This window comes from Aplidium turbinatum, chromosome 13 (assembly GCF_918807975.1).
Source record: "Aplidium turbinatum chromosome 13, kaAplTurb1.1, whole genome shotgun sequence".
Classification (NCBI taxonomy): domain Eukaryota; kingdom Metazoa; phylum Chordata; class Ascidiacea; order Aplousobranchia; family Polyclinidae; genus Aplidium; species Aplidium turbinatum.
The window spans coordinates 23,463,495-23,490,071 of NC_137484.1; the positions used below are offsets into that span (position 1 = coordinate 23,463,495).

Below are 26,577 nucleotides of genomic sequence, written 5' to 3' on the forward strand. Positions count from 1 at the left end.
GTCAACCAAGGCTCTCATCACTCGGCTATGCAGGAATTTTTATCACTGTACGTTTTCTTAGAAAACAGTTACCGCAGCCAACTTAATGCACTGGAAATTACGAAATTGCAAACTTACGCCAAAGCGACTTTGTGTCAATTTGCTATTAAAAAACGCAATAGCCTACTTTCTTTCGTATAACTGTTTGAACAAGAGAGTGCAGACTCGACGACCTCCTACGCCTTCAGGGCTACGGTCTTTCGCACTCTCTCATTGGATGCACACTGTACGTTTTTGTTTTATGTACGTTTCGCATCCAAACAAAATGACTAACCAATTCCGGTTACTTCGCTTTTGGTTTTGCTTGCCATGCATCACAGTTTCATTTGGGCATTTTGACGAGTAAAATACAAGTAGATGAAAAATATAAAGAAATACTTTAAAACATTTTTAAAGCCAGTCAAAGCGCTTGATTGGTTTAAATAAAACCGCTTTTGATGTGATGTCACATCAAGAACAACTTTGAAAATCACAAAAGAGGTTTACAGCAGATAGAAGTATAGGTTAGTTTTTTAGAAGCCGATGTCATGTCAATGTAGGGTACATTTTATATTATCTTACGCGAGAAAGAGGAAATTAACTTTCTCAAAATTTGGGTTGAATTGTTTTTGTTTCGTCTGAAATCGCACCTTTGTCATTATTCAATGTCAATTCAATTTATTTTTCTTTGTCATTAATCATTATGAATAACTTTTGCAAACCACTCTTGCTTTCCTGTTTTTGGCGTTTTTTTAACTGTGCGATCTTTATCGTCCATCCATCTCAAAATATCAGGTCTTGGTTGGGTTATATTCAGAGAGCGCTGGAATATTCATGTTGATGAAAGGGTGACCCAAAAAGGTTCGTACCCATGTTTTATTCGATCTTTTCACATTTGGAACACATCTTGCCATACATTGACTAAAAATTGACAGAAAAAGCTAAAACTCTGGTCAATGGTTTTCCATAAACTGAATAATGTGTGGTTGTAATTTGAAATAAATGGCTTTTCAATCAAAGTCACAATTTTTTTTTTACAGTCAAGTCACAATTGAAATTTTCATGGGTACGAATCTTTTTGGGTCACCCTTGTACAAGCAGTACTGATACTTCAACGTGCTAGCGATAGTCTGCAAGTGGTCTCACTGCAAACACTCATGTTCACCAGTGTTGAGTGGAGTTTGATTTTTCAAACTCCGACTCCATGAAACCAGACTTTTCTTCAATCTAATTCCAGAAAATTTGATTATTTCGATCTCCGAATCCACTTTAATCCAAAATCAAATAATGAGTTGACGTAATACCGGCCAATGCGTATAACACGAAATAGCTCAGGGGTGCAAAAATATTATGCTAACGTTTAGTAGCACATATTGTAAATGTTTTTAGCTGTGCACACTTATGAGCATTACAGCTGGTCAGAAATGGTGCGGTTTTCTTCTACAAACGGAACGAGAATATACGAAATTTATTTGATTTTATGAAATTGAAAGTTGCCGAACCAAACTCCAAAACTTTTGTGCTATATAAACTCCATTGTCTGAAAACAGGTTTTCTAAAAATAAGGAACGTCGAGCACAAAAGATCATATCTGCAGTGTCGCGAGTAGGTCTCAAGCGAAATTGAGACTCTGGGAGTAGGCCTACATCCTCAGCTAGTGTGATCGACAGTGAAGACGATCAAGAAGAATGCGATCATCGATCTTGTTGGTGATGCTGTGGAGTGAGATACCACGGTAGTTGTTACAATTTTCTTTCTTTTATTAAACACTGTAACTATATTCGCATTTCTAAAGTCGCTTGGGAGTGTTTTTGCTACCCATATCATAAAAATCAGCTGCATTAGGTGGTCCTTTATGTAATGTACGTTCTCCCAAACGTGTGAAGCCCGACACAACACTTTACCCGAGGTCCTTCGTAAAGAAACTCTAACGCAATGTTGTCTGGTCCCGGAGCTTTGTTTTTCTTCATGTGTTTGATAGCCTTATTGAGTTTATTCAGTGTAGGAGGTGTGGACATCCAATCGCGAGTGGGATATTGTGGAGTATTGCGGAGGAGGTCACTGTGAGGAGATGAGTGGTTATTTAACAGTATCTCAAAGTGCGACTTTCAACGATCAATGTACGTGCAGCAAAATTATCTCTATGGAAAGTCTACCACAAGAACGAAAAAGGTAAAGTATCTTTCTCCAAACTTAAACAAACTGCAACAGGTCTTGGCTTTGTAAAACACATCAGAAGCATTGTTGTAGAAAAGTTATATTGTTATAGTGAACATAACGTAAGTTATGTTCAAAATTTGTTTAAAATTCGCACTGGTTGGTATTTTGCTTGGCATTGAGCACTTTTTGTTGTATTAATAGTTTTTGAAAATTGAATGAGGCTGTTCACCAGGCATTAAATTAAATGATATGACATGTTCTACTGGTGCAAATTAAGCTAAACTATCACAAGATGTACACAGTGACAATCTGCTTTTATTCCGACGTTTCGTCAATCAGACACGACTGACTTCTTCAGGGGGCTAGACCAGGTAGTGACTACCTGTCTAGCATGGCAAAACACAGGACATATTGCTGAAAACAACTAAACATGCAAAATGAAAATTCAACTTCTGGACAAAAACTTATCGCGCGCAAAGTTTGAAATAAGTTGGAAAAAAGGGGGGACTTAATTGCGATCAACAAGAAACTTAAATAACAACAAGATAGGAGAGTGAACGGCATGAGTCATGAATCGAGTTTTGTACGCACTACTGCACAGTTTTACAATCAGCATGAAACCAATTTAAAAAAACGTCAAATAAGCACTTACAATAGTTTTTTGTAGGTAGTGGGAAAAGAGATGCCATCATTGCGATTCATTACATGAGCTTTTGATTGATGAACCAACTTTCAGAAAACATTCGCTTTTTATAATCACTTTCAACTTTTAGAATTTTAGAATTGATCCAAGTTATTTTATGATCTGAAGTTATGGCATGCATGCAAGGAGCAGAATGTTCAGGGCGTTGATATTTGAAAGCTCTTTTGTGCTCATTAATGCGAGATTTGAGATCTCGTTTTGTTTGGCCAACATAAATTAAATTGCAATCATCACAAGAAACTTGGTACACTAAACCGAGATTTCGCTTTGATTCAAGGGGTCTTTTAAAGACGGCAAAAATTGACTTATTGTCAAGAAAGGTTTCAAAGCGACTTTTACACCAATTTCATTTAAGATACGCCGAATTTTTTCAGAAACTCCCTTAACATAAGGTAAAGAAACAAAAGACTTTTACTGGGTAGATGGGGGTACTAAACTTTTAGGTTGTCGTTGGCAAGCATGCTTTCTTGGAAATCCATTGAGGCGCAAAGTATTGTGTAATGCTTTGTTCTGTCGTGAACGTTCATGCGGACCTGCGACATGTGTGTCAATGCGGTCATACAAAGTTTTAGCTACAGTAAGTTTTTGATGTTTGGGATGGTGTGAATTAAAATTTAAATATCTGTCAGTGTGTGTGGGTTTTTTGAAAATTGTAGTGGTCAACGTGTTTGTGGCATTGTGACGAATAACTGAGAGGTCTAAAAATGATATGGAGTTGTTTTTTTCCTGTTCTGTTGTGAATTGAATTGAAGAAGATATGCTGTTCAAATGTTGATGAAATTGGTTGACCGCAGACTTTTTTATAATGCAAAAAGTGTCATCTACATATCTCACCCAAAGTTGCGGTGGTGTATGGAATGAAGTGATGGCAGTGCGCTCAATGTATTCCATGAAAATGTTAGCCACGACCGGGGAAATGCAAGAACCCATCGGCGTACCATAAATTTGACGATAAAGAACGTTATTATAACAAAATACAGTAGACTCAAAACACAATTTCAAAGCTTCTGTGACGTCATTGATAGAAAGTTTAGTGCGTTCGTGTAAAGACTTATCTTGCGAAAGTAATTGAGAGATAATCTGCAAACATTCTTTGAGAGGAACGGAAGTAAATAAGCTCACAACATCAAAAGAAACAAAGCAATTATTGCAATCAACAGAGGTGTTTTTGATTAATTGTACAAACTCAGATGAATTTTTTACGGTGTATCCTTGGTTCAACAATGGCGATAAAATATCAATTAAAAATTTCGATAAATTATAAGTAGGCGAAACGATAAAGGAAACGATAGGTCGAAGAGGGGTGTGGTTTTTATGAATTTTGGGCAATCCATAGATTTTCGGAGTTACACTCTTATTACCCTTCAGACGATGGTAAACTGGCATGGTGATTTTTCGTTGAGTTGCAAATCGCCAAACTAATTTGTTTACAGATTTTTCAATAGATGCAATAGGATTAGGTCTACGTCTTAAAATTTTATATGTAGTATTGTCATTTAAAAGTTCAGAAAGTTTGTTATGATACTCAGAACTGTCCATAATTACCGTTGTCCATAATTTATCGGTTTTCATTGTTTTGATGGAGCTGTCAGATTTCAGTTCTTTTAAAGCTGTCATTTCTTCTGGAAGAAGGTTAGGTGGTGGGGGTCTTGCCGTATTCAGAATTTGAGTAATCTTTGATCTGGCCATTGCAACACCAGCTGCGTCATTTACTCCTCTGTATCCTTTTTCTGTTGCCGCTACAATATCTAATTTAGGAATTGACTTGGGCGAAATTGCAAAATTGAGACCTTTTTTCAACACTTTGATTTGAGGTTTAGTGAGTTCTTTCTGGCTTAGATTTTTCACCCATCGGTTTGTCAACGATGATGTATCATTTCTTTCTGAGAGCTGTGTTTGTCGTAAAGCAGCTAACTTTTTTTCATGAATTTTCTTTGTTTTATTGTTTGAAGAATGTTGCGTTTTAGTGGAGTAGTGCAGTAAATCTTGGACATGGCCTGAGTTTAGCTTGCTCTTCAAAAAGTCATAAAGTTTACTATAAAATGATTTTTTCTTCTTAATTTGAATGTGACATTCCGTTATGCGCAATTTAAAAAATTCAAAACTGTGTTTAGACGCTAATCGAAAACCACGGGATGTGCGAATAGGTGGAGAAAACTGTAGACTTTAGGAAGAATTCTTTCTCTCAAACAGCAATGATTAAACTTGAGATGCTGATATAATTTGCTAATCTTCAAATTTTCATTCACAAGTTTCCTCGCTTTTCTTAACACGTCCTTGCCATATTCTTGTCACTGTATACATCTTGTGATAGTTTAGCTTAATTTGCACCAGTAGACCATCTCATATTATTTAATAGTTTTTATTGTTTAACGTAAGTTATAAACACATAAAAAACAACAATTATAGCAAATAACTTAACAAACATTAATAACAAAGTAAAAGTCAAACGCACTATCAGATTCAACTCAATTGTAACAGATCTACAGTAAAATAACAAAGGGAGTGCTTTCAGGAAAAAGCATTAAAGCTTAGAAGCTTTAGGTGAAGTTTATGACATCATCGTCCAGTACAAAAACTAGCTTTTTTCCTCGTGACAACATATAAAGGTTGTTTTGCTCATGTTAAAGTTAAATAAAGCATAGCCTACTTTTGTAATGATATATTGTCTGATGTAACAGAGGCATTGTCTGATGTAACAGAACATTGTCTGATGCAACAGAACATTGTCTGATGCAACAGAACATTGTCTGATGTAACAGAACATTGTCTGATGCAACAGAACATTGTCTGATGCAACAGAACATTGTCTGATGCAACAGAGGCTAACGTAGATGCAAAACCGCAATGTACAGAGCCTAGGATCATAGTTTGCCCTATAAATGTGGAGCTTTATAAACAGTAGAACAAAGACGAAATTGATACTGAAACTCGCAAAATTCTTGCTCGTAAAAGTTAACGTCTTCATTGTGAACAAAAGTGGGCTTGAAAAACAAAACTACAAAGTCGACCGTTCTTGAACGAGTCTCTTACAAGTCAACAGTTGTGAACTGAGCAAACGGCAGTTGAGCAAGTAACAACTATGCTAGCAATATTTTAGCAAGTGGCTGAAAGTTGGCAAATGACGAAACTGAGCAAACTGAAACTTGGCATGTCACAAGTCAGCAAATTTAGTTTAGCAAGCGATAATCAAGCAAGTCCAATGTTAGGTGAACACCTCATTTGCTGACTTGGATAGTAGCTGAAATGTTCTTGCTGAGTTGTACAATACATTTCAGTGGTGGTCTGACGACCACTTCGTTATGCATCAGCTCTCCATTATGCATCATAATGTGCAAAGATGCGAAATCCACTTCATTTAAACTACGGTATTTCTCAGCAAAAGTATTCCAGCTTTAGCCTAATTTTATTTTAGAATATTTTGAAAGCTCACTTCTTTGGCGAATTAAACACCAAATCTAAAATCAAAATTAGCAAAACTTTACAAGCAATTATGATGCAACAAGGCGCTCTTAAACACGCTCCAAAATATGCGAATGCCACTGACCACAACAGGTAAACATGTGTGAGTTATAGCGCAGTTTGACATGTTTGCCACATGTCAATAATACAACTTTTTCGATTTCACAAACTTAAAAATACTGAACTTTATCTACAATATCTGTTGTAATTGTGAGCAATAATTGCACGAAAAACGCAAAACTGACAACAGAAGTTAGCGTTGTCAAGCTGCTGGCGAATCCAGAGAATAAAATCAGTTTTCTATCCAGTATTGTGATTTTCAAATGGTAAGAGGAACTGGTTACAAAATTAGTGATGATTGATGGTGAAGTTCTTGTCAGAATTATTCCACTGGTTCAATGTTTGCTTCAAACTTTTTTTTTTTTAAGTTTTAAAATTAATTTGCGAAGAACGTCTTTTGCACAACCGTGCACTTACGTAGCCAACGAAAGAGCATTCAGTGTCAGATATAAAAGATCTTCCGAGATACTTTCTACGCTTGACCCTTTCGCTTTTATTCACCACCCCTGTAGCCCCTTAAACCTTTCACAATGCTGGTGTCAACAGTTTTAGCTTGGTTGTCCGTCGGCTGAGAGTGGAAGTACAATGACACACCTGCGAAGACAAAATATGTTTGTTTGAAATGTAAATAAACCTCCAATTTAATCCTTGCACATTCTTATAGAGAACTAAACAACCCAACAAGATCAAACTTTTCTACACCTGTTTGGCATGTAGGCCTATTGTGTTTGTTGTGATGATCAGGAGTGAAAATAAACTGAGCCAAGTCATGGACTTCTAAATAGTAGAATTTGGACTGGAAACGCAGTGGACAACAGTATGCCAAACAGTTGGTACAACAGTTGGCCAACAGGGTTAGTTACTTGGCTGTTGGCCCACTGTTGTACCAACTGTTTGGCCTACTGTTGTCCACTGCGTTTCCAGTCCAGATTCTACTATTTAGAAGTCAATGGCCAAGTCTTCTGAATAACCCGACCTCTAATTGATCTCAGATGTGACAAGCACTAGAGCCGAAGGCGGTAACCACTCAGTCACTGAGCTGGTCAGCAGAGCGTCTTGTAATCAGCAACTTATGTTGCCACTCAGACGTGTAGAAGACCAAATGGTGTTTCGTAGAGTGTTTCGCTGCTCCTAACCAGATTGAATTATTCAACATTGAGCGTACTTATGCGTTTATCTATGTTAGTGAATTACATGTTATTGCGATGTTTCAAGTTTACTGTGTAGCCTACTATTATCACTGGTCTACATGATTTTTGCTATATGAACTTTGAAAACTGATTTAGAGTAATTTTTGGGGTGCTGAATCCCAATCTGACCTCAGATTTATCCTATCACGTCAGGTTTGTGAGATATGATAACAACAAATTGTTACTTTTGTCGAAAGTGGAAAATTTGACGTTGCGTTTATCACACATTGTGCTATATCCAGGCCATGTGGTGCATACTGCATAAGTAGCTGAAATAGCCTACACCCACAAACTATCATTTTGATACCAATTTGTTCTCTAAGCAACATTATTAACAAAGCAGTAATAACAAGTAAAAGAGAGGCTAAAAGTACAACTGACCTCTTCCCCCGTCAATGTTTTGCATGAAACCACAGATTCAAGCATTCCCATGGCAATGCTTGTCCAGTAACTTTATTTAGGCTGTTTTGGCCTGTCTAACACTAACCTTTAGTTATAGCTCTGCATATGTTGGTGGTAAACGCAACGCCAAATCTTCCAATTTTGACAAAAGTAACAATTTGTTGTTATCATATCTCACAAACCTGACGTGATAGGATAAATCTGAGGTTAGATTCGGATTCAGCACCCCAAAATTACTCTAAATCAGTCAAATTTCTATTTTTGTAGACCAGTGATCGAATGATTGGCAAATAAAGTTCTCTCTCTCTCATCATTGTTGTGAATGCAGTCGCAAGCCAATTTAATGATTCTGCGATGCAAAGCGCAGAATTGAACTTTAAGCGCTAACCTGCCGTGATTTTTTCGACGTATCTGCTGCAGAGCCATACCGGTTACCACACGGTAACTGCACCCATTGCCGGTTACAGCGCGATAACCATAATCACTCTCGGTTAAAGCAAGTTAACCATACCCACAGTCGATAATACATACATTAACAAGCAAGTTAACCATACCCACAGGCCAGCAGTGGCCGAGTGGTTAGCGCGTTGGGCTCGCAGTCGAGCCTGCACGTTCGACTCCAGCCACCCGCACTTGCTGTTGTTTCTCTGGGCAAGAAACTTTACGATAATTGCCTCTACCCAGTGATCGATTTCGAGTAATGGGTAGTAACAAATTTAAGTCATAAGTAGAGCAGACAACCGAAAACAGACATTGCCGTCGGCTGCAGCGTGGGTCAGGTGTACGTTGGAAGGCGTACACCGTATGCATAGCGCTCAAGTCCGCTTTCCCGCAATGCAGGATAAAGATATGACAAACAAACAAAGATAAAAAAACTGGGAAACTTTGCTTTTTTTTACTGACCATTAAAGGGAACGCTATCATGCAAACATTTTATCAAATATACTCCATAGCCTACATCCAAGCCTAGTTCTGCTGTTTGATACCGGTAGCTTATTTTCTTACCATTCTAGACAATAAGAGTGCGGTCAAATACAACCTACCTATATTGTTGTTGAACACTTCATAGAATCACAATCATGCACACTTTTCATGAATTTTGATCCGATTTTGAATCTTTATCCTCGGACTGACAAAACCCTTGATAGGTTATTCCTGGCAGTTTCGCATACTTGTAGAGGCTTTGAACCACTGACCCAGGGCCAGTTACCGAGATTGACAAAGTGAAGTTTACGATTGTTCTCTGTGAGCTACTCCATCCATTAGTTGCCGCTGAATGTAGAGTACTCCTTAAACGAGTTGTGCAATCGCACACCCCGAGAGCCGAACCAGCGCCGCTTGATCTTGAGTCGGGTGTTTAACCACTGAACTAACGGGGCGGGTTTATTATTATTCTTGTAATGTAATGTAGAGTTCTGATGGTAGGAGCAAAGAATCAGGGCTTGTCAGTTATCGGCGTCTTACTTTGACTTATTTCTATTCGGCTTCCATGGCACAGTGGAAGCCATTCATAAGCAAAGTTCATCAGCGCGTCGCTTGAACGCTAATCAAAAGCGCAGTTTTTTACCGCTATATCTAGAAAATTTGTGGAAAAAATTTGCGACCGGGCCTGCGATAATGACACAATTTTCGTGTATGCGCGGGGTATGCAAGTTGACTGTATTTGTGACTGTGTAGTGTGTATGCAAGAAAAATCCCCAGATATGTGCATACAAGCACCTTATTACGAAACTGCAGTAGGCCTTTAGAATTGAGTATGACCTAACAATCACCTAGCACACTTCTAATGTACCGTACTTCGCCTCCGGACATTATAAATTTATATTATTATTTAAAATTATTATTTTCATTATAAATGAAAGCTACGGAGACACAAAAAAAAAAATTAAACTTCCTATCGCTGGGTGCGTCGCAACTCCTGCACTCCAGCAAGCTTTTCCAAAGGCGTCACAACGACAACCACGTTTGAGCAACACCGTTGTAAAAGATACTGATCAAAATAGTTTAAAAAGCAAAATCTTACGTCGTTTCGTGCTGTTGGCTGCCATATTGACCCGGCTCTTTGCTGAATTGTACAAGCTTACACTGAAACAAAACCAAGTTAGTGAGAGTGCACTACTTTGAATCAATGCCCTAAAACATCATGCTGCACCATTCAACATGTTGACCATTTTGCGTAATTTTTGGGACAAAGATACCCTCCAACATAGGAAATCAATTATTTTTTGAGAGTCTCCTACAAGTCAACAGTTGTGAACTGAGCAAACGGCAGTTGAGCAAGTGACAACTGAGCTAGCAACATTTCAGCAAGTGGCTGAAAGTTGGCAAATGACGAAACTGAGCAAACTGAAACTTGGCATATCACAAGTCAGCAAACTCAGTTTTGCAAGCGATGATCAAGCAAGTCCGACGTGACCACTTAAACCTCATTTGCTGACTTGGACAGTAGCTGAAATGTACTTGCTGAGCTGTCGCATGCCGAGTGGTATGACGACCAGTTTGTGATGAATCAGCTCTCCATTATGAATCATAGTGTGTAAGGTTGCAAGGCTAATATTTTACCGAGATGTAAACTGTGCTGCAAGTATTATTAGGGTAAAGTCAAGTGATATGAACCTTTCTGTTTAAATGGGACAGCTGATAACTTCTTTGGTTTGGTTTTGAATCTTTATCCTCGGACTGACAAAGCCTTGATTGGTTTGTTCCTGGTAGTTTCGCATACTTGTAAAATGTAGAGGCTCTGGACGCAGGGCCGCGTACCGAGATTGACAGAGTGAAGTTTTCCATTTGTTGAAGTGTTGTTGCCGGGGAATTATTCCATTCACTAGGTACCGCTTTTCTAAATGTACAAATATTGTCTTGCTTTGCTGCTTATTAAAGTGTACTCGCAGTAAAGACAAATTTCTGTTTGAAGTACAGTACTTCATACTCAACAAACTCGGCTTAGTTTATTTGTGTTTGCAATGTTTGTGTGAAAGATTATTGTAAAGTTTAACTTCCATGTATGTTAGGTTGATGTGGAGTATCCATGATATCCAAGATATGGAGTATCCAAGAACCGCATGTCCATATCACCCGAATGAATTTATGGCTGCTAAGTCGATGCTTTTTTGTTGTTTAAACTGCAGCAACTAACAATTTGAGGATTTTACAGATGCCTAAATGTACAGTACAACGCCAGCTTAATAAAAAGTCCACTCGAACACTGAGCATAAACTGTCTTCCTTTACTTAGCTCTTCAATCTAATTTCACTGATAGGCCTACAACTTACTATAATTGCGAGTGACTAACTTTTTTAACATTACGGAGATTATTTCATTATACATAGACTATCTTACTTTGTATTACCTTTTTTGTGAATAAAATGACGTCTTTGTGTGAGCACTTTTAATGTATGGGACACAAGTATATTATTGCAACCAAAGTAATTGAGCTAATGTTTGTATTTTTTCCTGTGCATTGTAAATAGTGTGTTACATCACAAGAGCAATAACTGTTGCTTTACTACAAGTCAATCTTTCTGCGAGCATAAGCATCCTCATATCACCCTACTTCCCCTAAAATAAGAAAAACGGAAGTTGCAGTGGACTATGATGGAAAACTTTAAAACCAAATAAAGCAAAATCAAGTAAAATACCATGGCGACCTAGAGGCACGGCCTGATTTGTCACATTCTGCAGAGTTTTCCAGATTTTGCCAACTTTTGATGGCCTAACCGCCTGTTTGAAATTTTCTAAAAATTATATTTTAACTGCTTCTTTACTGTCTTCCCCAGGTGACAAATAGGTTTTTATATTACCAAGCATTGAAAAACAAACACAGTTTGAATCATAAAATATCAATAAGACTGTACCACTCAATAACGGACTGATTGGACGTTTTTGGACTTACTCTTTTTCCTTGCTTCCCCAAGGCAACAAAAAGCTTTCGTGTCATTACAAATCAGCAAAAAATATTAGAAAATTTCAGTCAGACAGTAGCAGTAATTAAAATTTGCATTATGTGTCAAATCAGGCCGTATCTTAAGGTAGCCTTGAAAATACAATGTAAGAAAAGGCAGAGCTTACACGCTTGCATGAGGTCCAGCTGTCATTTTTCCAAAAGCTTTTTCTACATTATATCCAGTAAATTTAGATTCTTTTGCATCATCACTATCATCATCATCATCACTATAATCATCATCATCATCATCATCATCATCGATTTGGTTGGGGTTATTCTTACGTCGTTTCGCTTTCCTCTTAGCTTTTCTCTTCATTGCCCTTTTCTTTGCTAGGTTTTTACGATGTAAATATAGACCAAGTAAGAGACAGATGAGAAACAAAACTCCTCCACCAGAGATGCTGATGATGAGAATAAGAGAAGAGCCAATTTCAGCTGCAGAATAAAACAAATGTTGACATCCAATGACGTCATATTTTCTTGATGCAATTCTGGTTTTTTTCAACCACACGTTGATAAATACATCAGGGAACTACATCTCTCTAATAATTCTGTGACAGACCTTTCTAATAAAGAACAACTACTTTCATAACAAGCAACACAAAAATATAGTCAGCTTGCTACTAATAAAACAAAACAGGAAAATAAATTGATAGGAAATTATACATATATCAAAACAAACACTTATATATATAAAGATAATAGACAGAAATAGTTTTTTTTTCAATACAAGGCAATCAAGATTTTCCTCAGGGAACATCATCCAAATCAAAGTGTACAGCTCTGATTGTAAGTGACTGTCGCTACGCAGCTGCTCTGCTGAAAATATTAGGCCTACTATGAAAGTAGACTTGTAATAACCTTAAACACATTGTCATTATATAAGCACACAAATTGTCAGCAAGTTAGTATACAACTATATATACATTGTACCATGTCAACAATCTTTTTTTTATATTACAACAACCATTTTTTTAGAATACTCTTAAGCCTAATAACTCAAAAAATTAACTTCATTCCAATGTTTCTTAACTGGTTCAAGTCAACTGACCGCCAGGTCATTTTAAATAACAATTGTGATTTATGGAGCTTTAGTAGAGAGTTTGTCTTTTACCACAGGTATACGAAGCAAGTAACGTAATCCGATTTAACATTTACGTTTATTTTTAACATTTACAGAAAACAAAACTACATTGAAACAAATACCACATTGAAGGTTAAATATCATCTATTGTGTTTTGTTCAGATGTAGGCCTAGATAAAATTACTGTTATTTCTGAAGAGGACATCATATGATGTGGAAAACGTTCGATATGGTATTCGTTTCAACGTTAGAAATAAACGTAAATGTCTTAAATCTGATTACGTTACTCGGCTTTGTAAGTCTAATTGCCTATAATTGTGATTCAATTTCAAAGATGGTTTAACTTGCGCTTTACTACTATTTGGTTGCATTTTCTGGCAGGAAATGCCAGCAAGCAAACCACATCAGTGAATGTGGTATAATTGTGAATAATGTCCCAATTTTTTCTATTTCTTGCACGGAAAGAGACTTTGGAAAGATTAATAACGTTTGGGATATCAAACGTTAAACAGTCAATTAAATGGTCGAATAGTTTTACATGTGAGATGATAGATGAAATCCTTGATGGTTCACCACTTTCAGCACCACGTAAAGAAATCAAATTGTGAACAACGTCTTCGTCGATTTCAAAATAAATAAACACTACTACAAGCAACAACTACTTTAAAATGGGTAATAACTTCTACTTTTACAATCTACTTAATATCGGTATGAACCCTACAATCGTCTTCGACATACTTTCGTTACAACTGTCACAATTGTCGGTAGCAGTGGCCGAGTGGTTAGCGCGTTGGGCTCGCAGTCGAACCTGCATGTTCGACTCCAGCCACCCGCACTTGCTGTTGTTTCTCTGGGCAAGAAACTTTACGATAATTGCCTCTAACCAGTGATCGATTTCGAGCAATGGGTAGTACCAAATTTAAGTCAAAGTAGAGTAGACAACCGGAAACAGACATTGCCGTCGGCTGCAGCGTGGGTCAGGTGTACGTCGGAAGGCGTACACCCAGTGCCGGATTAAGGGGGGGGGGGGCGGACTGGGCTGAAGCCCAGGGCCCCCACTTTTGGGGGCCCCTACCTCAAAGAAAAAAATCTACTAATTTTTTTAGTTGCACAGCTGGAGATTACTGCTTTAATTCGTATCTCAAACAAGCAAGGGCGGCTCACCCATATGTGCTGCGGTGTTGCAGCACCCCTGCCCAACCCCAGTTATTCAATTTTTCTTCGTTTTTTTAACAAAAAACGTATTATTTATTTGATACTTTCATATCCGAAAATGGTACGAATTACGGGTCAAAGTTATGATAATGCTGCCAGTATGAGTGGCAAGTATAACGGTGTTCAAGCTCTTCTGCACGAGAGATGTAGTGTAGCTTATTATGTCCCTTGCACAGCACATTCACTTAATTTAATCGGTAGCATAAATGTCCTGTAGAAACATGCCGTTCTGCCGCTGAGCTTTTTGAATTGTCGCAAAGCCTTTATTCATGGCTCGTCTCGTCTACTCATCGTTGGCAAGTCCATCGAAAATTCCTAGTTGGTTTGCCTGTTTTGAAGACATTATCTGATACAAGATGGTCAGTTAGATATGATGCAGTTCTTCTTCTATCGAGTCTTCTAAAGTTCGTTGATACACCACAGATTGACACATTCTTCCGCAACGGAGTTATACACTGACAGGTCCCACCTACTGCAACGGGTGGCAAGCCGAGGGCAAACAAGAAGGTGATCCGCTGCATAGGCGTAGCCAGGGGGGGGGGGGGCGAAAGGGACCATGCCCCCCAAATTTTCCAAGTTTGGATTCCGAAGTTGAGCCCTTTGTTAAAAATATAATAAAGTTTGTAGAAATTTATATCGTTTTCCAAGACATCTGGCTATTAACACCCCCAAGGACTTGTTTTAAACACACAGAAAGACACCAATAAATTTTGCAAATCGTAAATCGCGCAAAATTTACGCGATTTATGTTTCTTTGAACTAATTTGTGGAAGCAATTTCAGAATGGCTTACTCTGTTGGGTTTTTGTGTAGTTATTGAGTTTTTGTGTAGCTGAGTTTTTAGTGTTCTTTAATTTAGCCGCAGTTTTTGCCCGTTCGTGTGTAAGAGCTATCTTTAATAAGTTAATAGCTGTTTATCTGCTAATAAATTTCATACAAATATTACCCTAAAAGTGTTTTCAGAAAGCGCTATAATCCATTATTTGAGTGTAACTTTTCAAAAAATTTCCGGGGGAGCATGCCCCCGGACTCCCCTAGAATACGCGTGCCTTCGGCACGCTCTAACCCTCCCTACCACTTTTATTGCTTCAACCCACCAGGATACGCCACTGCACATCAAGTGGAGATGGCTTCAAATCAAACACTTTGTTGTTCTCTTCAATTCATCAAATATTTGGCCCCCTCCGAAAATTTTTTTCTGGCTACGCTACTGGTCCGCTGCAGGGGCAGATCCAGAAGGGGGCGATTGGGGCGATCGCCCCTTCCTAAAACCTAAGAAAGTAGCTTTATTTTTCATTTTTATGTATACGATTTGGAAAACCGAAAGCAATGCTGAATAAGTCTTCGCCATGTTCAAAGATTAGGGTAGGCTATAATAACAACATAGTATAGGCCTAAGGCTATTATTTCGTCGCAGAGTCTAATTACCGAACGAAATTACTAAAATTTAAAAAGTTTCGAAACTTTCTGCCGGCACTGTAGAGCAGGGCTACTCAACTGGCGGACTGCGGTCCGAATCCGGACCTTCTGGGTGTTAATGGTGGACCTTGAGCTTTCGGAAGAATAACTTCATTGCCACGTTTCAGGGCTTCTTCAAACAAATTTCTACTGAGAGGAAGAAATTATCCTAGTTGCTGGGGAGCTTCGCTTCCCAGACTCTCCAACACCTTTTCAGAAATCTAATTCGAGTTAGGCTACATTTTGGTTTGGTACAGATAGTTTTACTTTCGTAGTTGCGTGTGAAATAACTTATTCACCGGACCGCTAAAAATATTCCACTTGTCAAACTGGACCTTTGTTAAGATTAGTTGAGTAACCCTGCTGTAGAGCATAGCGATAAATCCCTTAGCCTAGATAAGTTGGTTGACAGCAGGTTATTAGCAACTTTGGCGGTCAGACGTGGAAAAAAAACATTGGAATTATACCTTGAAATTGCATCTAGGAACAGCAAAGCTCAATTTTTTTCAATGAGACTTTTGCATCTTGTCACCTAACATCATTGCTACCACAAAATTGCTCAAGTATCGACCCGATTGGATAGCATTGACAAAAGTCATTTGCAATGCCTACAACGGCTTGTTACGTCATATATATAGTGTGGAATCAGCTTTAAGAGATCCAACTATGGAAAGAGAAGTGGGCAAATATAACTGTTTCGGCGACTGCTGCAGTCTTACCGATGACTGCGGAAAAAGCTTTACAACAGTGTGATGAAGATGCGTACACAATCGTACACTCTCTTCTAACAATACTATTAATCTTACCAGTCAGCGTAGCTTCATCTCTTCGGTCTTTAAAAACCTGGCTGAGGAACAACATCGTCGAGAAAAGACTGAATGGATTGGCCTTACTATACCACAGCATCGGGATATTTTAATTGACACGTCGACTCCGTGATAAATCGATTAGCCAACAGTAGAAACCGCAAACTTGACTTTGTGTTGTAATCAAAGGTACGACACCTGTTAGTATTCCCCGTATACCGGCAAAGTAGCTTTTTTACTTTAGTTTTATTTGTGAAGTCCATAGAAATAGTTGTTTCTGTTATTGTTAGTTTCTTTTTTTGTCTGGTGCAGCGACCGTGCATGACACGTTTTAAGGAGGACTATATCTTTTGGTCGTCATTTAACTATGTTTAACTGCCATTCTATAGTTTTAATGTACAACTTGTAGTGTTTCGCTGGTTCAAAATAAAATTTTACAATCGATCCCTAGCCCATGGTGGCGATTCTACAGGGTTGGTGGAGCATAACCCAGTGTTTTGATCTGGCCCCCACTTTTCTTGCTCATTATGTTGAATGTATGTATAACCTTTCCTCGTTGCTCTTTGTAACAATTCAAAACTTGTCAGAGGAATAAAACCTCGAAGTTATACAGTAGTCTATAACAACCTCAATGTCTGTATCAATATTGGGAAGACAGAATTACCTGTTATTATCTTTCCGAGGTCAACTTTTAAATTGCCGTGAAACAATCAAGAGTGAAGCCTTCAGTCTCAACTATAAATGCGGCTAGGTTGTTCAGGCTTCAACTTGACATGGCAAGGGCACATCAGCTCTTCATCCCTCCCTTTGTTAAACAACAGCATTGTTGAGGGTTTTTTAAGTTATAGAATTTCTCATAATTTGTGTTCGAATGCTCTCAGAAAAGAACACACCAAATTCAACCTAAATTTTCTGTAGGAGACCTCCCGTCGTTGTTTGTGCCGGGCTGATCACTTGCCTGAATGTCAATGACATCGCCCCCCCTAACGTTAATACCTAGATCCGCCCCTGGTCCGCTGTTTGGGGCTCGGTGCCACAGATACATGCAACTGGGCCCGTGTCGTAGCTCCACTCCACCATTAATTTTTAGCAAAAAATGTCACTTGATAAGGGGCCCCACTTTCAGCTCAGCCCAGGGCCTCATAAACCCTTAATCCGGCCCTGCGTACACCGATGCATAGCTCTCAAGTCCGCTTTCCCGCAATGCAGGATAAAAATAAACCAAACAAACAAACAAACTTCTAATCACCATAATACCCAACTCTATTAATCATGCTCAAATCACGCGGCTATTTAGAACAGGTTTGCTTGGACTACAAGTTTTCAGAAACTAAGGTAATATTACATCACGAAAACTCATTCTTCTGGTCAACAAGTCAGAGAAGTTTCGAGATTCGCACGTAACGAGAGTCTTCTAATATAGTAAGTTTTCGCAATAAAAGAACGTAACTTACTTATAGGTTACTATAGAGTAGAGCAGTAATCGTCGAAACATCATGACAGAATCCACATGAAATAGTTCACTTATTCTAGGACAAAAATGTAGCCTGCCGCGAGACTATGCATATTGATTGCAAGTGACACTTGTGCGGTGTGAACTTTATGACATTGTAGTTAACAGAAAGTTATTTAGCTACGTAAGCTAAAGCGTGATGCTCAGTTCAAACCCGGCATTGAACAATGTTTGAACCTGTGCGGTTACCACTTTGCGTCTCGTGGCACCCGTGTGGTCTAAACCTGGTTTTGTTTACGAGAACAACATAAAAACCCCCCAAAGCTGTTCTTGGTTAACTAAGCTGTAGTAGGCCTCACACAGCTGAAGTGATTCTTTTACGGTTAGCCATAATTATTGTAGGCTACTACTTTTTAGGAGCAAAATACGTGATTGGCAGATAATTTTAACCAAACACAGATAGAAATAAAAGTGAACTTAAAAAAGCAAGAACAAAAAAGCAGGATCCAAACAAAAAAGGAAACATTTACAAACTTTATTAATGTTAATACTGCGAACGTGACGTACTGTTGTTTCCACAATTTTTCAATTATGCTCAAATTCAACTTCAGTTTCTCAATTATGCTCTTTAAAAGTGATATTGCTTATCTTTAATCAGCTGATTTATGACTGAATCCAGACAACGAAATTCGTCATTTTTTACATTACGTCTACAGACGTTGAATCAATTAAATAATAACGCATTTTGTTGTCTAGGAAAAAAGAAACTACTAATACGACTAAGCGTGACAACATATTACTGTACATAAGAGCTCAACCGACCACACTATTCGTTGTAAACTATAAATCAACTAAACCACATTACCTTGTTCGATCTCCATTGCATCTGTAAAACATTACAAGCTGCATTGAGGAACTGTTGAGGCAAAACAAAGCTTACGAAAGCAAAAAAAACACGAAATTTAAACCAGAAAAGCAAATTCATTGACTACCACCATAATCCTTAGCTGAGAACACCTAATTGCAACAAACTACGCTCAGGTCTCTCACGGAGACAGCGTTACGATGACTGAACGAGTTGTTGGTTTTGAATCTTTATCCTAGGACTGACAAAGCCTTGATGGGTTATTCCTAGTAGCTTTGCATGATTGTAGAGGCTTTTGACGTAAGGCCGGTTACTGAGATTGACAGAGTGAATTAGGTGCCGCTGAATGGAAAGCAGTTCCTTAGAATGCGTTGCTCAAAAGCACACACCCCGGGAGTGGAATCAGCGCCGCTTGATCTTGAAGCTTCTTCGTTCACGAAGTCACGCGATAACCAACTGAGTTATCGAGTTGTATTTGCATGCACCAAACATTTGTGTTTTATTGAAGGCCGGTCGGCACGTCAACTACAGCTTGTACAATTGCACATGACAACAAATTTTCTACAGTAGCATTCGCCTACACCGACACCTCAAAAAGATGAAGAATTCGTGTCGATATATGTCGCATACGATTCAATGTATTTTGTTCTAACTTCCAGTTTTAGGTCAATGTAAGGGCCTGGTAAAAATTAAATGAGTGCTTTAACCAGCACTGCAGCTTAATTTTATGTTTTCGCCTACATTTCGGAAAAGGCCAACGCAAAATAGATCGTAAAAACAAATGGTAGCGCAGTTGTAGCCTATTTATGCTTAATATGCATGCAAAAGGTACTGGCTTGAAGCAGTAAGGCGTTACCGCACTATAAGTTTCAAACCTTTGCAAAATTAGCTGCTTCAAGGTTTCCAAAAATGATGGTAGCAAAACAAAAACATTTTTTGCATAGATCCACCTTAAACGGGCTACAGCGGTAACAACGTCCAGTTGTACAACGCAACTTAATGTAGAGCTAGTTTTGACTTTTTATAGATCAATGATCTTGAAACGCAACAGTATTTTTATTTCCAGAGCAGACGCAATCTATTTTCGCAAATTCTTTCCTTCAATTTCGAACGACCGTCTTTAGTGTGATGAGATGTCATCAAATTGCAAGTGGGATTACGACCCGAAATGAAAAAAAGAAGTATAACAGTCACTTCAAAGAAAGTGTCGATTTAAGCGAACTGATGATAAACACTAAGTCGATATTAGCGAACTTGAAAGTACGTAAAAGATAAGATTTTTGCGGGGGCGGATCAAAACGAGTCGATGCCAAGACAGTAAAAGTGACGCTTTTTTCTGTCTGGGTATTGGCAAACTGTCAATACTGCTAAAACTCAATACAAGAGAACCCTACTGTAGTTTAGTTATTTATACATGTAAACAAAAATGCTTACCAGTTTCAAAACTTCCTTCAATGTCTATTTCTGGCTCTTCCACTTCAACTATGAACAATGTCACGTTTATACATATTATAAAAACACCGAGTTATAAAAAATTACAAAAAGCAAAGCATCATTCTTTGAAAAACTTTATTTCTCAAAGGAATTATTTCGTCACACTAACCGGTCACTGTCATTAAATGTAAAGTTACTTTGGTTAAAACTTAAGTCTTTGGAGTGCCTTTTAATGAAAAAAGTAACTTTGAAAGAGGAATATTTTTTATTCTTTACAACTTGTACAAGGATAGGTCTTTCGTTATGGAGTTGGTGGTCCAATTGAGTTGCCTTATCACTTTCTGGTAAACTACATTTGTTTCTCAGCAGTCGAGTGTAGCGTTTCGCCAACGAAACTGGCTGCATCAGTATCGCGTCACTCGCTTGAACTTTTCTTTACATCACTAGCAATGAACGTGAGTAATCACTGACGCAAAAAAGAACCCGATTGCGAAGACCAGGCTATCACGCCCCGCACATGCGGGTCGCGGCGTAAGCGAACGGGCGACTTGCGCCAGGGAGCGTTTGGTCCAACAGGTAAGTACTCGGGGTCAGGGAGTCGTGGTGCCTGTGAGAAGAGAATTGGTGGTGGAAATGCTGATTGATGAGACTGTGTCTCGAAAATTTAGAAAGTCAGGTTCGACCAGAGAGACGAGCACAAACCGCACTTTTGTGATGGGGGTTATGCGGTTCGGCTCCGGACAGGCCTGGGTCTGCCCTCTGCAGGGGAGAACGTTATACACTCGTGGGGAAAGGATAGGCTAGCCCACGGAGAGCGTTCTCTTTCTCATCCTACAAACACTCAAAGGAAGAACTACTAACAAAAGATAATGAAAAGTTCTAGCGAAATCATTATGCAAGGCAAGTTTTTTTTTCTGTTATTGACCAAATTTTCAGCAAAATGTCCTATAAAGTTAAAGTAGGCTAAATTTGGTCTAAATGTCTGAAAAAATATATACGCTCGTAAATCTATTTTAGCGATTATATGATAAAGAAAGCAATTTTTGTTAATAGGAAATACGTAGACTTCGTGTTTAAACGTTGATCCAATGTCATATTGGATGCGATAAATGCAAATACAAAAGTAACACAGAAAGGAAATATGTTTATCATAAAAAATGACCGAATTAAATAAAAAATACCCGATTTTTTCAAAAGTAATTTCACACAAATGACTGAAAAGTCTCAGCGATAAAAAAACTGCCGCCTGTGACCCGACAAGCCGATCCAGCACAGCGTAAGTGGCAATGGAGATAATGGAACAGTCTTTAATTGCTATTCATAGAAATTGATTTTGATATTCGTGAATCTCACCTGGAGCTGGAGTGGATTCAGTTGGAGCTGGTGTTGTGGCGGCTAAAGAGAAATAAAAATTTATATACAGTAACGAATCTCGATATTGTAAGACGTCATTAATCAATGACATACACACGAAGCACATGACCAACGTTTTATTCAGTTTAGGCTGTACTACATAAAAAACGTTCGCAGTCAAAGGGGTCTGGAGGAATTTTTCTTTTGATTTACATATAACAAAATCATTTTACCAATCATTCTGCACTCGCGTTCCTATACCGATTTAGCATCTGATTGTAAAATCTAAGGCAGAACCTCAAACACGCAAAAAAAAAACAATTAAAAAAATCAACAATGTAGTCGGGATGTCCATTTGAGAGCAACGGATTCCTTAAAACAAATTTTAACCTGACTCGAATTATAGAACGGAAATGATACTCGCCAATTGTTTTCCACTGCGCTCGTATTCTGGCTCTGACCACAACCTTTTTATGCAAAAATTCGATATGTGTGTGCAAATTGAGAGGGCACTTGCCGTGTATCTCAATCTTTGCTCAACATCGCAGCGCAAAGGTCATGAGAAGATCTTTCTTTTTAGCACTTAGTGATTCAATCACACGACGAAAATGTTTCCTACACTAACAGGTCAGCCATTGCAGATCAAACCTGAAAAGTAGTAGTAGTCCAGTTTAAATCCGGTGATGTTCCCGTTACCGAGGGTGGCTGGATTCACCTCGAAGTGCCGCAATCGCCTTCACACCCTGCCTCCACATCGATTTGTCTAACGCGTCCTCTCTTGTGAACCCACCTTGCTGCTTTCCTCTTCAACTTGCCTTTTCCACGTTTTCTTTGGTCTTCCTTGTTTTCTACGATCCTTCACTTGCAACTCCAGCGCTCTTCTCAAAACATGCCCATACCACCGCTTTCGCCAACTTATCAACATTTTCATTCAACCCAGGCAAGTTCATAAGTTCTTCAGTATTTCTTTTGTCTATCAGCTTCACGCCACACATTGCCCTCACCATCACTCTCTCAGTTTGTGTTAAAATCGCCAATTCGTTTTCCCGTTAGCACCATGTCTCACTTCCGTACAGCATTGGAGTATGCGTAAATGTACGGGCTTGCAAGGGAGACTGTGCATATTGTTCGGTCAAGTTCAGGCATTCATCATACCACCACATGTTGATTGGCAAATCGGGACATTCTTGCTGACCAAACAAGATGCATGGACAAGGCGTTAAAGCTGGGAAGTATGGCTAGTTCATCTATGATATAGCCAATCGTCTATAATTCAGGGGTCACCAAACTTTTTTCTCTGAGGGCCGGATGCAAGTTGCGAAAAGATATACAACTATTTAGAATCTCCATTGACTTGAATTAAGCATAAATAACAAAGTCGGCGGTGGAATAGCAAAGTTGTGATGAAAATCGAAAGGTTGCTGGAAAAGTTATCCCCTGCTGTGATACACTACAGGCAGTGTTGTACGCGTCAATGAAGTGAATTGACGGCGTCAGCGCGAATTGCTTAAAAACTTTACGGCATAAAGTAGGGTAGTGCGGGGCAAGACTAGTCACATTTTGGTATTATTGTGTATATCTTCACATAAAGTTAAAAATGTTTCAATTTTTAGTGTTAAACAGTTATACTAAAGCTTCCTTAAACAAGATAGCAAAAAAAAGTGAAATTTATTTTTAAGTTATGTTGATAAAACATCATTTTTACGACCGAGTCAAATGACTGGTTTTGCCCCTAAGTAAGGGTAAAACAGGTCAGTGTTTTTTGATGAGAGAAAGAGTATATTTACACATACAAAGTGCAGTTTCACATACAAAGTACACCACTGCAGCACATTCGTTCAGAACAGACATCAGAAAACATGCTGGATTCCATTTTATGACATTATTTGTTCAATTGCTGTGCGGAATATCCATGGTTCTTCTGGACGACAAAACAAACTGAGCAAGGAAGATTATGACAAGTTTGCCATTTTGTTCACTAACAATGAGGTGTACATGGTACATTACAGTTGCCAAATGTTAGAAGAATTGCTTTTGTGAACAATTGATAGAAACACAATCAAAAATACACTTCAAACATTTTCTAGTAGGCTATAGTTCAATATTGTTACATTTTTTTAAATCTTTCATTTGTGATTTTTTGCGTTTTTATCCAAACTTTGACGCACACTTTCTATAAGAAAACATTGAGAACCATAAATGAATTTTGCGTGGTAAACTTATCATATCTTAGTAAATAAGTGGACAACATTTCAGTGCAAATTTTCACTGGGGTCAGGGGTAACCAAGATATTAAAAAGACCCCACCTTTTTGCTTTTTTTCATTTCGACCCACGTTTCACATTAAATAACTTCCAAATCCTTTAATATTTTGTATTGATATTTTCTCAGTGCATAGAGAATCTTATAAACAACATTTCTACCAAATTTCAGCCCAAATCAATCACAAATGGGGTCTTGGCGAGGTTTTAAAATTTTGAAAAATCTTAGCCGAGAGCTGGAAATGGCCATCTTTGGATGTCTATGACCTTTGACCTTTTAGAGTGACAATGTGAACGATGTTGTTTTTTCAATATTTGGCAGAAGTACTATCACCTGTAAAAATTTGGGTTGTTACCTAATTTGGTTTAGCAGTGATAGGGCCTCAAACATGGCCAAAAATCAAAAAAAATTGTGCCCCCTTGGTAGACCCCTCCCAAACTAAATGCTTCGCTCACACTAGGATAAGCTGATTTTTGATGTAATAGGCAGCTAATACCCTATGAACCAGGTAGCCTAAGCCTACATGACAGTTTGGTTAAAAAATTTAGCATTTTCACTAAAAGTTTGGCATAGCACTTCATGACTGACTTGTGTTGCCCCAACCAAAATAGCCATGACTGAACAAAAATAAATACCCTATAAAACTAATTTCCAAGGAAGAACTACAAGATGAGTTGTTTAGAGACAAATTACAATAATTGTAATTTCGTTTCAACTAGAAAGTCTTGGTTTAATTAACAATTTTCATAGTGTAATGCTCTGTTTAGTCTAAACCACAAAAAAAAAGTTAGTCCAAAATATGAAGGTAAAATTTTACACCAACTTACGTTTCGCAGCCTAGACAAAGATAGCAAGCAAAAACTGCACAGCAGTTGCTGTTGTCGCATCACAAAAGAACCACTAAGAGCGCTAAAGCATTTTTTTGAGTGTACTATTTCCAAAAAAAAAGTTATGCTTGATTAAAATCAAACTGACCGGTTTTACCCGACGACTTGTTTTGCACCGAACTACCCTACTGCGTCAGCTCCTAAAGAAATTGACGGCGTCAGCACTATTTTAGCCAGGGTCTCACAAAACGGAAGTATTTCAACCAACTTAAGGCTAACAATAGCTATGAATAAAGAGCAGGTTTTATGTTTTGAGACTGTATTGTAATTAGCTGCTTAGCCTATTAGTTATTTCCTTGTAGAAACACAAGCATTTCAAAACGTTTGTCTGACAATCTGCTGAGTTTGGGACGCATAATGTCCTTTCCATGTGAAAACATGTGTTCCACAGCAGCGCTGGATGATATTGGTGTGTTGTATTTCAAAAACAAGCCTTGAAAACGTTCACTTGGAAAGGTATCACTGTTCCAAGCGTGCTGCGATGGTTTAGCATATATAAATCTTTTAACAAGGTCCACTGCACCAACATTGCTCTTTTCAGGGGCGTAGAGCTCTTGAAATAAAGTATCTTCAACCTCCGCGATGACATTCATTGATTTTTCGCTTTCTCTCTCTGATCCCTCGTTCTCGATACTACTCACGATATGAGCGATCACCATTTGGCGAACTTCTTCCGCTTGTATTCCAGGTAGTCATTGCAATCAACGCGGAAGCGAGTAATTCGGATAAGTCGCGCTGGTCTAAATACATTGTGAAACGACATAACAAAAAAAATGACGCATAGCGCTTGACGCTTAAAATCGGCAAAATAGTTGACGGCGCTATCATTTCCGTCAATTTAAAAAAAAATAACGGCGCTAGCCTCAGCGTCAACGTACAACACTGACTACAGGGCATCGTGCTCTTGAAAAAACATTACATGTTTCCAAATTTGGCCTAGGCTGTCCTCATTTGTGGTGGCCTAATGATCAAAACAGAACACCAACATGTAGGCTGCCTGGTGGAAAAATGTACAAATTATTTCCACAGCACGTAGCGGGCCGATTCCGGCCCGCGGGCCGTAGGCTGGTGACCCCTGGTCTATATCTACATTTTTTCAACCCCTAGGGAATGTTGACAATATTCACCTAAAAAAATTATGATATTTTGGACATTTTATATAGCACGATAACCTTCTCGCGGTTCACCCTGTCAGTACTGATTTTTCAGGAAGCTAATCATCGTCTAGGCTTGCGGGCTGACAGCCGCATAAACACCGAGTGGGTGGTAAAAGGATAAACCCTCGGCCCAACCTCGGAAAGATGTCTAACTTTCAACAAGCACCTTCAAGGCCCAACACTATACCATGGGAAATCACCATCGGCACATGGAATGTACGAGGCCTTAATGCTGAAACCAAAAAGCAAACTCTGGGCAAAGACTGCCAAAGCTACAATATTGACCTCTTATGCATTCAAGAAACCAAAATCAAGGACCACCAAGAAGTCAACCTACAAACAGGGCACAAACTTGTCCTGCTGCAACAAAACAAATCAGTTCATTATGGCTTGGGATTTATTATTGGCCAAAGACTGATCAAACACGTTGTGAACTATAAGTACGTTAGCGATAGAATTGCAACTATGGACCTCGCTATTCCAACTCGAAATGGTAGTCTAACAAAAATGCGACTGATCAACGCCTATGGACCAACCTCTGAAAGAGCAGCAGAAACACCAGAAAATCTTGAAAATTTCTATGCAGAACTTCACACTGCTAGCTCCACCCCCGCTAACTGGCTTACTTTTATATGTGGCGACATGAACTCCAAACTCGGAAAGCTT

General features: G+C 38.6%; 1 protein-coding gene across 1 annotated transcript in view; it reads right to left on the reverse strand.

The window, feature by feature from the left end:
* Positions 1–1,841: 1,841 nt before the first annotated feature.
* LOC145781799 (uncharacterized) overlaps positions 1,842–26,577 on the reverse strand; it is a 36,370-nt gene continuing 11,634 nt past the window's right edge. The window contains exons 3-8 of the mRNA XM_082593469.1: positions 21,606–21,647; positions 20,253–20,300; positions 18,819–18,839; positions 12,064–12,373; positions 10,019–10,080; positions 1,842–6,997 (exon numbers count right to left, since the gene is read on the reverse strand). Of these exons, the coding sequence (XP_082449595.1) occupies positions 6,897–6,997; positions 10,019–10,080; positions 12,064–12,373; positions 18,819–18,839; positions 20,253–20,300; positions 21,606–21,647 (584 nt within the window). The 3' untranslated portion in view covers positions 1,842–6,896. The remainder of the gene's footprint in view (positions 6,998–10,018; positions 10,081–12,063; positions 12,374–18,818; positions 18,840–20,252; positions 20,301–21,605; positions 21,648–26,577) is intronic.